We start from the raw sequence: 15,929 nt of genomic DNA, 5'->3' as shown, positions 1-15,929 counted from the left end.
ACGTTATATAAAATACCACGTTATACCAATAGTTAATTAGATTGTGCACTTTTTAGAGCAAAAGTGCATCCTTTTGCGGTAAACTTCAATTGGTTCATCGTTGCTGCTAAATTATTTTACTTTATCTATAACGCAATAGCTTAATTTAATAGAAAGAAAAATATCAAATTTTAGAAGTTCTCGGTGTATATAGAAATCGATATCTTTTAAGCGATACCATAATTTCATTATTCAACCATAATTTCAGGTATTTAAAATGAATAATCAATAAAGGAACGCAATATTGTAGATAGTAGAATATATTACTTTCCTTTACCACCTACATTTACGTAGTATATTAAGGCAACCAAGATACAGTTTACCGCCGGTATTATCACTTCAAATACCAATAACCACAAGATCACGATAACAAGCGCAAAAACACCGAAAGTACATCGTTATTCTCATCCAAGATAGTATTAGATGCCTCAGTAGCGTGTCGACGATCATTACCAAGTAAACTAATCACAGTAAGCAGGTGTCGGAGAACAAACGAAGTCAAAAGGCAGAAGAGAGGAAGAGAGAGACAGAGGGTCCAAGTATAGTCGTTCGATATGTAGCGAATCCCTATACAGTTGAAGCCGAGCGCGAACGACAGGTGCGGAACGCGCACGCGTGTTGACTCGTCTGCCGGCAGAGCGAACTGCAGAGCGAGAGAGAAAGAGAGAGAGAGAGAGAGAGGGAGAGAGCTCCCACCCGATTCGAGGCGCGCAAGCAAAAGCAAAGTCAGTCTCGCCGAGTTCGCGACGCCGCGCGCACGGCACCCGCAGTAAAAGTGAGGAGGTGCGCCGACAACATGCCGTGACACAAACCACGTTCTTTGGGCAGCCTCCTGCATACGCGAACCGCGTATGTTTCTCGCGAGTGTGTGGCTTTAGTTTCTTTTGGTTTTTGTTATTGTTGTTGCTGCTGCTGCATCTGCGCCGCTGCTCTTGGTTCCTGTAAAACAGAATGACAGATATAACGATGCCGAGCATCAAAGGGCCAATGGCCTTGCTCCTCTTGCTCTTCTGCGTTGTACTCGTCCAGCCAGGTGTCAAAGGTGAGTCATCTCGCTTCCTCTCTCTTTTTTTTTTTTGCTTCTTCCTTTTTTCTTGTTCGAGGCTGATTTATGAGCTGCAGTGATAGGCGCCAATACCTTTGGTTTGGCGCAAAATGCGGATAGGTTGTCTGTGGGGAGGATGATGTATGTTGGTTGAGTGACACTTCTATGTTTATTCATGATCTGCCCAGCATTTTCACCCTTGTGGATGTGCTGGTTTGGAGCTTCATAACCTGGCCAAAGTTGAAGTTCCTGCATTTCAATTTAGAATTTTTTTTAATGAATTTTAAACTTTTGAACGTGATGGATTGCTGTAAAAACATTTCATCTCTCTTTCTCTCTTTCATTTTTTGTGAAAATTGAAAAAATGCATCGTTACAAAGGGTACAATATCTTGATTGATTGTATGATACGATAAATAACGCTAATTAAACTCTGCAAAATACAAGAGGATAAAAATGCGAATCGAACAATTCCTAATTGAAAATTGAAAAGCTCGCTCGTCATCAGCAATCTAAATGAAAGTGAAAAAGGAGAAATAGAACAATTGGTTTTGTCAGCGATAGGTGCGTTTCTCTGTAATCGCACCACTTACCCTCTACGCTGTACGTGCCTCTCTCACTCGTGGCAATCGCACGCGCGCGTTCACGTACACACACGTCTATCTATATCTCTCTCGCGGCGAAGTTGAGTTTTATGGCTTTCGCATGCAGAGAGAGAAAGAGAGAGAGAGAGAGAAAGAGTGAGAGAGACAAATGTATCGCAAGCGCAATAGAGGAGTTTTGTTCCGCAAGCAGGTATGTACGTAGAAACGGGGAAGAAAGAAAGGATAGAAAGAAAGGAAGGCACAGGGCAATCTCGCCAAGACAAACTTTTCAGCGCTCACATGAATTCTTAAAGCTCGAGAGTTGATTGAATGTCCATGTCGAGACTTTTTCCTTATTCCAAGAAATATGATTTCGGCATAGCCGAAGCCAAAGCCACACTCTGAAAGAACAATCTGAAAGAAACAAGCTATCTTGTTTCTGGAAATCTCACCTTGAAAGCTTTTTTAAAGTTCGAGACTTTCACTTGACTCGCGCATCAACAACCTTAATATTCGATATTTATACTGGAAGGGTTCGATGAAAAAGGGATATCGCGCTTTATCGTATAAGAGCCACGTGAAAAGAAAAAAGTATTATAAATCGTACAAGGCTTTGCAGAAAATAGAAAAAATCTAATTTTCAACGCTGCGGCAATTGAATGTTTGCATCGTTGCTTACACAACGAAGGGCTTTCGCTATATCGAGCTCGTGCTGCGAAACCCAGGTGGCTAAATAATGACAAGCTATTATGATCACTCGCGCGAACGCCCAACGACCTTCCCTCCCCCCAGTATTTGTCCCTTGGTCCATTGTCGACTTGAAACCGCTATTTCTGCTGGTTAAATTGAAGAGCCATTCGTTTTCACGAGAATTTCGAGCTCAACTGTAGAAAGTCGTCCTACGTGCTTTTATCTGTTCTTTCAGCGCGCTTCCACTTCTATAAGGTCCAGTGGAAAGCAACTTAATTAAGTAGCGCTACGTTGAACTGGCTGTTTTCATATTGGTTGCTAGTTTAAGTTATCCGAGCGGCGTGAATGAGATATGAGGAAATTATCGAAATGCACTTCGGGCTCACGAGCGAACGGCCGTAGTTAGCTAGTCCAAGCGAATAAATGGTCAGAGACAGTGGAACGCGGTAAACAAGGTAAATGGTCGTGTTCTCATTTGGATCAAAATTCCTAAATTTTCATTTGAAGTGGGATTGCCTGTTAAATTATTTACGACGCAATACCGCGGAACGAAAATCAAGCGCAACGAGTTAAAATTGGAATGCCATTACGGCTAATTGAAGCTGAGCTTAGTAACAACTGCTTTTAGCCCTAGGAAAATTGCAAAACATACGGCGCGTTATCAATTAAAATTGAACAACGGATAACATTAAATACAGTAAGCGCGCGCGTTAAGCGAGCGTTAAATGCGCATGAGTAATGGGCAAACTCGTGTTTAACACTGCGAATTGAACATTATTGCCACTTACTTGGGCAAATGCGCGCGCCGCGCTAGTATCGAAAACAGCTTTTGCATTATGACGACAATAGATTCACTTTGCCTCTATATTTCATCCGGGCGCGGCCCAAGGAGAAATCTCTCGAGCACCGGATATTCTTTATAGACTCGGTTCGCACACGAGACGACGGGGCAGCATTAGCTGCTGCATAGGTAACTCACATTGCACGGCAAGTCAATCCACCTGCGCGTCACCTGCTACGTAGTTGGCCGTCCCTTGGGAGGTAGACGTGCACGGAGCGCCGTCAATTGGATTACCAGCTCATCTGATTGTTTAGCAGTGCCTGCGGCATCGCTCGACTTTTCACGATAATAATTGGACAGAGGCGCGTGAGACTGAGGGAGCCCGATCCGCGCGCTCGCGAGGAGAAAGGGAGTAGAAAGAAGGCGCTCGAGCCTCGACGCCACTGCCGCTACGCGCATGGGAAAGACGTTGCCCCGTCACGGCTCGCTGCTCCCGGCTTCCGGCCTGGTTCGTGACCTTAAGAGGACGCACCGCGGCCCCACGAAACTCACCTTCTTTCTTTCCCGCCCGTTTTATTTTTTGCTTTCAAAGGATGTTGTCTTTCGGCCTTTTCGTTTCGTCTTTTATTGCAGCCGCAATCTGATTTTCGCAGGCGGACAGGTGTCACTTTGGCAATCGTAGCACTTTGACGTTGTCCCGAACGATCGTTCTCGTATTATACGCCGGAGGGTTTATTAGTGGGGTCACAGGTGTGTGCGGAGAAATGATGCGTTATGCGTGGATCTTAATTTAGGTGCAACGGGAAACGAGCCGCGTAACAGGATGACGGAACGTTTTCATTTGAACGGCTATATATGTGTACGTTCTGGAGAATTCTCCCACCATTGCATTGTTATCGCGACCGTTACCATTTCACCGTCAATCATATTAAAAACAAAAATGAGAACGAGTAACATTAATCCCCGGCGACGGTTTCGTGTACGCGGGCGATTGTAATTTTTCTGCTGTTTTTTTTTCTATTTTACTTTTTTTATTTTGTTTCTTCGTCGGCTGCTGTTTGGATTCGACGCGTGTGCGACTCGCTTTCTGCATTTCCGATGAGCCACGGATATCACTAGGCTGAATATTGCAAGTGAGCTATACGTATGGCGCGTAGAGAGTGCACATAGTAGCGCACCGAGAGCCACAATATGCTAACGCAGCGGCAGATTGAGGTGGAACCGCAGGCGAAAAAAATTATAGTGCCGCTGATAAATATTGTAAGGCGCGCGGTCACCGACTTTTTTTTGTGCTTTCACGCCCGTCTGTGCTTATATACCATACAATTAATTAGAGGGAGTTTCTCGCTCTACTGCTGAATAATTATTATCGGTCGACCTGAATGTTAGTTTTTCTTCGTTTGGTGAATGTGATTGAATTGAACGTCAATCTTCTTGATTGATTGCTGTATAATCGCAATTCTGAAATTGCGACTATCGGTGGTAAAAAAGGATCCTCGCGCGATCTGGCAAATATGACGTTTTCCGCTTATCGAAAGAGACACGCTTCAGTCAATGTTATAATGTGCAATGAAAGTGCATTAATGATTGTTGGTTTAGCTCTGACATTTTGCACGACTGCTTCCTGCTACTAAGGGATATTACTTTCAATAATATATGATTTGGATATGGCAGAGGATCAAATTAGACTCTTCTCAATACGTAGTTACCGTGATAAATTATCTTGCACGAGTAATGGATAATGTCGTGAAAGCTTCGTTGAGGAAACGAGCAACAATAGATTTCCCCTTTTCACGAGGCAGAATTTATCGATAGCGAAGCCAAATAATAAAGGCATCTGTCGTGGAGCTGGAGAGAGCGACGAATACTCGCGCGCGTGAGAGTATCATCAATCAAGTTCTCCATACTTGGCATACACTGGTGCGTATAGTCAAATAATCGTACGGGAACGCATCGCACATACCCAGGGCCATAGCAGGCATAGTCGTAAAAAGGTGGAAATGCTGCGCGCGCGAGCGGTCCGCGAAAGTCAGCGCAGCCAGACAGCACGCTAACTATTTTGCGGAGCCGCCGGCTTATCGGTCGACCGGAGTAGTGACAGCGGGTCCTCGTGAAATTGCGCATAGTTAGCGGAATAGTTTGACGGTTCGTATCTGCATTTCGCGCTATCGCTCGCCCTATGTTGATTATTCATAGCTGGAATTCAAATCCGTAATCGTTCGCCGCGACGCCGTGGAAAAGAAGCGGAAGAGCGTCGCGGCCCATAAACTGCGACAACGAGGGCAGTTACGAAGTTTAAATGAAATTAGTTGTCGAGAAGCGGCCGCGCCGCGCCAAAGCATAGCACGCGCAAGAGTACCGCGGCGGTTGCTACCAACCAGCCTAACGCGATCAGCGCAGAGCTCGCGCGTTTTCGTTTGCCTGCACAAATAAGACATTAAACACGCACGCGCTCCCGCGCTACCCTATGCTGCTGCTGCTGTGGCAGCCGCCGCCGCGATATTAGCGAGAGTTTAGCGTCGCGCGAACGAGCAAGCTTCTCTGGCTTATTGCGACGTCGTCTTGTCCCCCCCCCCCCAACCCCCGTTCCCTTTACCTCCCCTAGCACTGCGAGTATTAATATTCTATGGCTTGATTGTCTATGGCACGACCCACGCTTTCAACTGTTCGCTCTCTTTTCTTTCTTTTTTCTGGCAAGTCTTCGCTCAGTCTAGACGAAGACTTTCAGAAACACACACACGCGCGCACGCACACGCGAATCTCCTCAAGTTCGAGCTTTAGTCCCGAGCTCGCTCGCGGAAAAGATCCATCGCGCGGACTCTCTGTTTCTCAAGCTACTCAAAAGTGCATTAGACGTTTCTCTCTGGCGCTTCGTGATTTGTCAAACACAAGAAAGCTTAATTTACTTGGCCTTTGTTGGAGAAGTTGATGAACAAGCGCACTTCCTTGCGCCTTTCTGAGTTAACACTTCGACTAATTTCACTTGCGAGTTTTCATATCTCATTGGTCGAAGTGCCTCGAACTAAGCCCAGCTAGAACTTGCGTCGAAAACTCATTTTACGCAGCGGCGCTCAATTTTTTTCCCATTCCATTGTAATAAGCATCATTAACGGAAAAATAAATTCAATTTCTCGCGTGCACGCTGCTCTCTTTTCAACTGTAGGCTTAGAGATAACACCAAAGCGGGTGGAATAGAGAAGACAGTGTACCGCACTCACGCTTGTTGTTCGTTGGTTTTGCCAAAAATGGCGTGGCAACGAGAGCGACGCTGGCGGAAGTCTAATTAGGCTGTTGTGTGTCTCTTGGTCTCGCACGGCAATAACAATTAGGGCCACCATGCGCATGTTAGTTTTACGTGTATTTTGCAAACTGCAGAGTGCAGCTCGAATTTCGTAGGCGAAGCGCTCCCTGAGAAAATGGATTGTAGGTCAGACTCGCATGCGGAGAGCATACGCTTGTTGCCTCGTTACGCCGATTGTACGTCCAGTCGAGCGCGTAAGGATTTGCAGCGCACTGTTTGGATTTCCGATCGGCCGCACAGCACATATACCCCGCCTATATCCCCACTTTACTCGTGGCTGCGAATGCTTCTCTTCAGTCTCGGAGCCTACTTCGGCGCCCTCGTAGCTACAAGTGTACGCGCACATCTGAAAATCAAATGTGGAAATGGAAGCAAAGCCGTAGCCAGTGAACGAGCGAGCAAGTTAATGGCTGGCAAAGCTAATTAGTCAAATTAATTTCTCATGGCTCCTGCATTCAATGTACGTGCGCCCTGCTATAGCTCGGATATCTGTTAAGCTTGCCGACGAGCGGGAATTTCATCTTCGTAGCTTGCTTCATATAGCTTGATAATTATCACGAGCTACGAGCAACTTGGGCTTTCGCCAATAGTAAAGAATAAGTTGAGAATTATATACGTAATTTTCCGTTGTCTCCAGTCGAGCAATCAGCCGACTCTCACGAATAAAACTTTTTGCAATCCCAGTCAAATGTAGCTTGTTGCTGTGCATCGCTCAAAGGGTACATTTTTGAATGTCAAATGAATCGCACAACGAATGCATTCAACAAAGGGAGAACCAGAGACAAGCGGGCGCATTGTTAAAAAACACAATTTCACACTCTTCAAAAAGAACGCTCGAGTGCGAAACTACAAACTAATCTGATTGTACTCACTTCATATGAAAACAGAAAAACCGTAGAGAATCCGATAAATTTTAAAATAACCCCCCGTTGTTTTTGCTGCTTTCGTGCAAGTTTTTTTCGTTTTAAATACTCCACATTTATTCTGATCGTTCAGTATTGTGTGCAATTCACATTTGTTTCGCAATATCAGCCAGAATGTATACGTGCCAATTGTGTCTCTACCCTTTATTTTTATGTATCCGTCAGTCTAGACAAAAACAAAATTCGTATTAAAAGCAGTTTCAATTCAAGCTTTTGTTCATGCGCATGTAAACGCATATATCAAGTAACCGAAGCTCAGAAGTATTCACAAAGCAAATATTTATAAAATTAGTTTTCAGCGTGTTTGTTATTTAATTAATTCGAAAATCAGTCAGCCGATTCTGAGATACACGGAAAACTACTAACTGGCCCGGAGCAGTCTCACATAAACACCTGAGAGTGCAAGAGAGCAAGAGAGTTTGGCACAGCGATTAATCGCGTTTCCAGCTAATATTAGGGTCACTAAACTTACTTTGATTTAACCAAATTTAACCTTTGCAAGTTGGCGTTTGCGTAGTCACATGTACACACACCCGTGTACAGGCATCGACCGAGTTTACCAAATAGTTGCGGCAAAATTGCGAGAGAGAGAGAGAGAGAGAGAAGCCAACTTTGTTTCTCGTACCGACAAATTTTCGCTGGAAATATACGGTATGTCGAATGCTCGCTGCAACTTGACCGGTTAGAGTGGTCCAGACGTGTGACTTATTCGTTCCGCGCTTTTCTTTTTGAATTGGCCCGACACGAGTATGAGAGGCATTCACTGCGATATTCCTTTCGATAAGCTCGTTCGTGCGAGCACATGCTCCCGTTTTAGGTTTGAAATCCGTTTAATATTATAAAATTTTTATCCAGTGAAAGAGTGCTTTTATATGGTGCGCCCTCGTGATATTAATACAATTTCTTTTCAAAAAATGAATACATTGAAAAGATTGTTTATCATACCCGAAGCTAATTATATACATGGGTCCAGATGCGCATTGCGCATAATTAATGTCCATAGTGTATGTACATAAATACTAGAAATAAAGGAAGTTCGGATTACACAAGAAAATGAGCAGTAGAAGGTAAAACCAGCAGCGACCGTGGTCAGTTGCAAAACCGTGACCGAGTTTCCAGCCCTGCTTGCAGTGAAGTTTGATCCGCATATTGTATAGTGATACGCAGTTTTTGATTTTTATAACAGCAGGTGAATGGCAGTGACTACCATTCGTTACAATTTTTCATTTCAATAAATTAACGCGATTTTGCATGACTGCAAATTTATCGTATATATCCATATCCCAATCAGCAATTACACCGATCGAACTGTTACTAATCTATTGTTGCATTAAACAGATTAATATTGTACATGTCGCTCAGAGCAAATACGGGTACATAATATATCGGATAACGTGATATTTATAAAATATCCTAAGTGTATTTGTAACAACTCATATTTATTGAATAAATAGAAACTACCTAACACACATCCCACGTGTATCGTTCAGAATAATGTATATTCGATCAACCCGCTGCATGTTCGCATACTCAACACTAGCGGAAACAACAAAAAAAAGGGCAAAAACTAGGCAAATCTCTGCTTTACAATCTCATCCCATTGTGTATCAAACAAAGGGGTAGTAGCAGAACGATGTATTCCGCAGGCGTAGCTCTCGTATTTTCCACGTGTTCGATAATAAATTAAGAGATCGAAACTCGTCGCGCGCTCGCGAGAAAAGACGATTTGGCAAGCGGGGCACGAAGTCGATTTCAAACCCTCACTCCCTCTCCACTCCTTTGAATAAAGCCTCTCTCTTTCTCTCCCACCCCCCACCCCTGCGGCCTGCAGACAGACTAGTCACGGTACGCCTGTATGCAAAGAAAAAAGAAAGGAGATTAGCCGTCATGCTCACGCTTATAATTCATTGGGTATTTGATATTAACCGGAGCGTCGAATAATGTAAATAACTATATGTGACGTAATCTAGGCTTATCAGCACGCCGCTGCTGCACGCTAGGCGGATTCTCGTGTTTGTTGTGTAGAGTATTTGAGCAGCTCCGCAAGTGCATTGCGTATTTAGTCGTGGAATACTGTCAATAGCGACTGCGGATACTCGGTCTCTCTCTCTCTCTTTTTAAGTTCGATAGAGTCGGGGATGCAAAGAACTCGAGACCCTTGTCTCTGTGCTAGATATTAAGCGTTTATCTTTTCCTTTGTTTGCGTGTCCGAGAGGAAAAGCAAACAATACAGGCCGTAATGGCAATATTTATAATCCGTTATGCAGCTTACAAACGTTCGGATCTGTCTCGTTGCGCCCAGAGCTAAAGCAATAAAGGTTTTTGAAATAAATCTGTCATGAAATAATGTTTATCGAGTGAATCCGTCGATATTGATACGGGTGTAATGCCGAACAATTTGAGCAAACCAAGTGCCTCCCGAAATGTTTCCCGATGTCAAGAAACGTAGAGACAGGCTGTTCTATTTTTCGGTATAATTTGAACCTTATTCAAAGTTGTATATCCTAGTGTATATACTCGTGAAATATGCAAGTAGGGCGCCGCGCGGAGCTTTTAAGCTTGGGTTTTTTCGCTCTCACCGCCTGGACCTCGTGACCCTTTTTTCTGTTTTACTTTTTTGCCGTTGCTCTCGAGCATATCCGTCGCTGATGAAACGCGATTTCAACTGCGAGGGTAGGCAGAGGGCTGGAGAAAGAGAGCGAGGAAAAGAGAGAGAAAGAGCGCAAGCGTAATGAGGTAAATTTGTTTTTGCGAGAGCGAAGATCTGGCCTCGAGAAAATTTCGTTACCCCGCTGGCTTGAGCTCATTTTCTAGAAATATAATTCCGCCTGCGCGCACTGTTGGAGAGCAGATTATTCTTTAGGCCTTGGAGCTTCGCCTACTTGTTTCTCGAGCAATTCCCGTAATGAGTGGTTATTACAGAGCGGAAAATGAAATGCAAACGAGGTGGGGTATTATTTTTGACAATCGCCGGCAGAGCAAACTGGGGACAGCCGCGAGTCGGGCGTCAATGAGTTACGAGCGCGCGCCGCTACACACGGACGTATATAACGTAAGCTCGCAGCATTTTCACACTGACAGATAAATTTTCGGCCAGGACCGACACGCGTGGTTTCGCCCAACGCCCTATACCTTCGCTCTCTCGCGTCTTTGCCGGGCACAGTCCTGAAAGCCAACGCAATTATCCAATTGTGAATGGCGTTAACCGCTAATTCACTGCAAACTGGTCACGCGCCAAAGTTTTGCGCTCGCGCCCCGACGCCCCGCCGTCCATTTTACGCGTTCGCTCGCCCCCTTTTCGCTCGCCCCTTCCACAACTTTGTCAAATAAATTTCATCTAGGCTAGCCGTTGTAAAACTCACTTGACTGTAAGTTATTTCAGGGTAATGAATAATTCAAAGAACTCGATCAATCGGATCAAAATTACTTCTATAGCACTGAGTAAAACAAAAAAAAACAGCGAAAGAATTCCGAGCTTTTTAATAAAACTAATTACTCTGAAATAAAGTAAAACAGTAGCGCCTATAGGATCGAGGGTCGCGCCATAGACTCGCTGGAATCAACAGCAACAGCGGCATCGGATTTTAGGTCAACGGCATGGCAGGGCGGAACGGTTCTTGAAGCGCATGCATTTAAGAGTGGCGTGCGCATGCTTTCGACCGGGCGACGAGCGAGCTTTGCGCTCTTGCGCTTCGAGCTTCCATAATCTCCTTCCGCTTGGAGCCAAGAGGGAGTTCACGCCGTTTCCTCGTATAATAAGCGAGCGATTACGGGCACTTGTCTGGTCTTGCCATTGATGCTTCTCGTTGATTAAATCGTCTTACAAGCAAATCATTGCGAATTGACCCATTACCGCTACTGCCTTCAGAGAAAGATGAGTTGTTTTCTTTTCATCGATGATCATCCTCGATAGATTAAAAAAGAAAGAAGCAGTGCTCACGGAAACATGCAAAAAGTATCGATGACATTTTATTTCTGATAAAAAATAATATTACGTACGCGTCATTTATTTTTCTGGCGTTAGTTATACAGGAAAATAAGATACCTTATCGTCTTTTCAAACAAGTTCTGTATTGCAACATCAATTCAACTGTTTTTATCATCGTGAAATCCTTATGCATCTATCAAAAGAGAATTCCAGGTTTTTAAATGTTGCCTTTGAGACAGATTTTATTTGAAAGTGTCTACATATTTTTTTAAGTTTAAATAATTTCTATATTTGAGGCGCGCATCGCGTACTCCGTACCGACCGTACCCTCTTTCAAAGCGCATTAAAATTCTACGCATCTTTGCGACTGTCTTTTCATGCACGTTGTTACATATATCCGAGAGACAAGCGAGTGAAATTTTTGAAACACTCGCGTTCTCCGACAAAGGTGTGTATATCGCATAAAAACAGAAATAAAGGAGTACCGCGTCTCAAAGTATCCATCTCCGTGGAGAGAGAGAGAGAAAGTAGCTCCTTTGAAGCCTGATACTCGAAATTCAATCGTGCGCCAAAGGTAAGGCTCACGTCAAAGATACAGGCGAATGATCGACAGTGAAGACGAAAATTTCGTGGAAACCAGAGCGGCTACATGTACAGCTGCCATGAAGGAAAACAAGCGCAATTTTGGAATATCACCGGAGCAAACAAAATCCCCGGCGGCATAGGCAGGTTCGAAAAAAAGAAGAAGAAAAAGTTAATTGAAAGGACGCCCACGCGGACTAAGTGTTTTTCCGCCTCTTCTCTCATGTAGGTACGAGTCACGGTGTTGCCCGTGGGAGGCTATATCGGGTGGTTGTTGGCATATAACGTAAAAAACCGAAGGCGAAATGCAAATTGGGCGCATTCTCGCTTTCGTGAGTTTCTCGCCTCTTTCGCTATATACTAGCAGCCCACGACGATAGCTACATACGCGATCTTCGGGAATTAGTTCCGCTTTTGCACGCTGGCGTTCGCCGTTCGCCACCTTCGCGTAGAACGACGTAGCCCCCCCCCCCCGTTTTTACCTTTTTTTCACTTGATAGGCTTCGCAGTTAACGTTTTGTCAGAGTCATGTTTGCCTAAGCCCCCATGGAACTTCTCATTTAAATTTTGCACTCCGTTCTTTTTCCTCGTGGCTCCTTCCAAATTGCTTTAATTCCCGGATAGATTCAAATTTATCGCTCGATCGATGCGCGACAGAACTGTGACAACCACAGCATCTAGCGCAATTCAAAGCCGCACAATCAGCTTACTGCGGTAACGCCAATCTCCATGCTCACATTATTATATATTGTATATCGGCAATATCGACAAAGTGGCTAAACGCGAGGGCGCGTAAAATCTGGATCTTGTACACGCCAATTGGACCGAGCTTTATCCAGTTAACGCGGAATCATAAGCACTTGAACAATCAAGTTAAAGAATAATTGTCTGGCAATTATGTGGCCTTTCACGAGCAACGATCTTTGACTGGACCAATAATAAACTACTATTGCCACATTATAATGTGCAAGCGACAAATTGCTTTTGAATGTATTCATCGACGACCAGCGATAAAGCCCAGATATAGAGCTACGGGATATGCAAATAAATAAATAGAATGAACAACAACGGCTGGTTCGGTCGGGATCGGCCGAAAATAATGGAAAATTACGAAAACAACGAACAATAAACAATGCAAATAGCGTGAGCATCAGCTGCATGCTGGAATTGTATTCGCGGCCGGGAGAGTATTTTTTAACAGCTGCTAGGATCGGCTGGCAATGCGGGCCGGCGCAAGCTTGAATCGTAATGCCGTTCGAATTGCTTGACACAGTGGCGCGCGCATCGCGGCAGCCGGAGGCACAGCTCGCGGCGACGGGGTATAACCTCGAGCTTGCGCGCGCGGCGCTCGTTACTTTTTTAAGCACCACGGCGTCGCCCGGTCGGCTCCTGCAAAATTGGAGTCTGCAAATTTAACGCCCGCGGAATTGCAGTGGATGCCAAGGTGGCCGCGACGACACCCGCGTTCAAATTGATCTCGCGAGACTGCCCTTCGTTATATTCCTCGCTCTTTGCTTACTCAATTTTCACGGGGAACATCTGCCGTAAGCCGACGAATTTGCGTTTAGATTGCCAGCCAGCCGCGAGAAATGCCGTTGCTCGGCTTTCTCAGCGCGACTGCGCGAGAAAAGGGAATCACCGGAACTGCGTGATCGAGCAATTATTGGTTGGGGAGCTGTGCGACAACTGCTCACGAGATTCGAAGTAAGTCTGGAGAAGAGCGCGCGCAGTTGGCTGCCAGTCTCGGCGGTAAACAAAAACACTTTGGTAATTGCGCAGTTTAAAGTAATCCCTCGCAGAGAGTCAAGTTTAGCGAGCGTCGAGATAACTGTCGTAGTAACAAGTCTCCAAGATGCTATTATGATAATTCGTGCTCGCGTGGCAGAGCGCGATTCGAGCTTCGTCGTTTGGCGACTCTCTCTCTCTCTCTCTCTCTCTCTCTCTCTCTGTCTCGTTGCAACGAAACTTTCCTCCAAGCTCTGTCTCCGAATTCTGAATTGATTTCGTGCGCGCTCCAACTGACATCTTAATTAGTAGCGGCGGCAGTGGCTGTGGAATCGGAGCAACGCAAAAAACTTTATAATTGCAGTAGTCGGCTCGCTCATCATGCGAGTACCTAAAGACAGCGGAACATCGAATTGGCCGAAACAGAGGGCGCTTGGCATGCGATATGAGTGTGAATTTCACAGTTAATTATTTACAGTGTGAGCTGGTTGCGGCGCGGCGGTGCGACGCTACTGGCTCTCGTATATGGCGCCGCGTGCAAACACACAGCTGATGCCGCAGCAGCAGCCAGCGCTTGTGATTATGCAGATGTGGGCGGAGGTAGCGAGCAGCGCCGAATTTGCCGGGCCGTTCGTTCTCGCAATCAGCGTTCCTATCTTCCCGGACTATATCGGATTGATATATACGCACTCGCGTTCCACTCGGGAAACCAAAAATTCTTGCGGCCCCCTCCTCTCTCCGTCACGTTCTCGTGCGTTAATGAGATGTCGCTGCATGACAGCGAATTACAGCCCCTTGTTTGCACCAATTAGAAGGGCATTTGTTTGCCAGCTCGTGGCCCTGCCACGGATCGCTTTAATTTTGATCTAATGCTTTTGCTCATCGCGTACACGCGACACTTAATATTAATGGGGCCGTAAGCGAGATTATTTCATATCACGAACTATGAATCTTTGATGGCTTCATGTACGACAGTGATCATTCAGGTCAGCTTATGATATCGCCCTTTACACAAATTAACAATGCACGAAGATTTTTGTCGCTGCGCTCGTTGATTACATTTATTAATGGTGTTATAGCATTATTAAAGAATAGCAATGTCTAAACGGATGCACATGCGATAGGTACCAAGACAGCTGCAACGAGTACAACTAACTGTCAATGTAATATTCCTTGTAAACGTGATAATTTTATTTGCATTTAATTATATTTGTATTGTTTGAAAAACATATGAAGAGTGCAAAATAATGAATAATGATAATGCTTCTGACGGACGAAAGACTAAGCACACGTAAATGAAAGAGAAACCAACGACAAGTTTGGGTTACCACGAAAGACAAGATCGATGTCCTTAGGAATCACGTCGGCCCTTGGAAAGCGAAATTGATAGATCCTATCAGCGCAAACCCAGCTATAAACAGACCGACAGAATGGCAAGAGCACTGCGAGCTCTTCAATCTCGAAAAGCACGAGCGTGATTCCCGCAGGTGTTTCTTTTTTGTATCTAGCATTCTCCTTTTTTGGCGGATGTATGATATCACGAACACGACACTCCCTATGGGTATATCGCACGTCGATTCCACTCGAAGAGGTGTCTTACGTACGATGTGTGCGCGCCCTCCTTCGCTGCGTGACTTGCGAGAAAACAGAGACGATGGACCAGTCAGCGTCGAAATAAAACGGCTAGACTGTTCATCAGTCTGGCACTTTTTTCCCCTCTCCATTCCTATATTCCCTCTCGCACTGCAAAGCCTGCGCGAGCGCCTTTCGACAGCTCTCGCTTTCCGAGCATTTCCGGATCTGCGGTTATTGGGACTCGATTTTTTCTTCTTGTACTTTCAAAATTAAATGGCTTTTTCTTTTGCTCCTCCGACCCCGCGTCGACTGTAGCTTTACAAGGCTACGTGATGCTCTTTACAACCCCATTATCCTTTCTTGAAGCTCAGGAAACCCGGCAGTGATTTTTAAAGATTTTCCGAGTACGTCATTAATAATGAGCACAGCTTTGTAGAAGCATCCTTGCGATATTCGTATTTTCGCGAGAATATCTCGCGAAATACTTACATATGCACAAGCTATTCCCTAACTAATATACAACTATTATAGAAATGCTTCTTGTTTACTGAAAAGCCGAACCCATGGGAATGCCTAAATATGAAGTTGATGAAGTATTCGCTTATTGTTTAATAGCAAATTGTTCTTGCGTTACCAAAACCGTTCAGATGAAAATGGTTTGTTGCTGCATCGCAGTTAAATATTTGAAATAAAAAGTTACTTTACTTAACTTTCAGCTCTTAATTCATGAAACTCGAACGAAGTTTATCATTGAAAC

At 44.7% G+C, this 15,929-nt stretch overlaps 1 protein-coding gene across 2 annotated transcripts in view; it reads left to right on the top strand.

Moving 5' to 3' along the window:
- Positions 1 to 788: 788 nt before the first annotated feature.
- LOC131664191 (hemicentin-1) overlaps positions 789 to 15,929 on the top strand; it is a 111,533-nt gene continuing 96,392 nt past the window's right edge. For both annotated transcript variants that reach the window (XM_058935088.1, XM_058935089.1), the window contains exon 1: positions 789 to 1,081. In XM_058935088.1, coding sequence (XP_058791071.1) covers positions 991 to 1,081 — 91 coding nt within the window. In that variant the 5' untranslated portion in view covers positions 789 to 990. The remainder of the gene's footprint in view (positions 1,082 to 15,929) is intronic.

This window comes from Phymastichus coffea, unplaced genomic scaffold (genome assembly GCF_024137745.1).
Source record: "Phymastichus coffea isolate CEN01 unplaced genomic scaffold, Cenicafe_Pcof_1.1 PCOF00043, whole genome shotgun sequence".
Taxonomy (NCBI): Eukaryota; Metazoa; Arthropoda; class Insecta; order Hymenoptera; family Eulophidae; genus Phymastichus; species Phymastichus coffea.
Note: the sequence above shows the minus strand (reverse complement) of the source record. Positions and strands in the feature narration are given on the sequence as shown.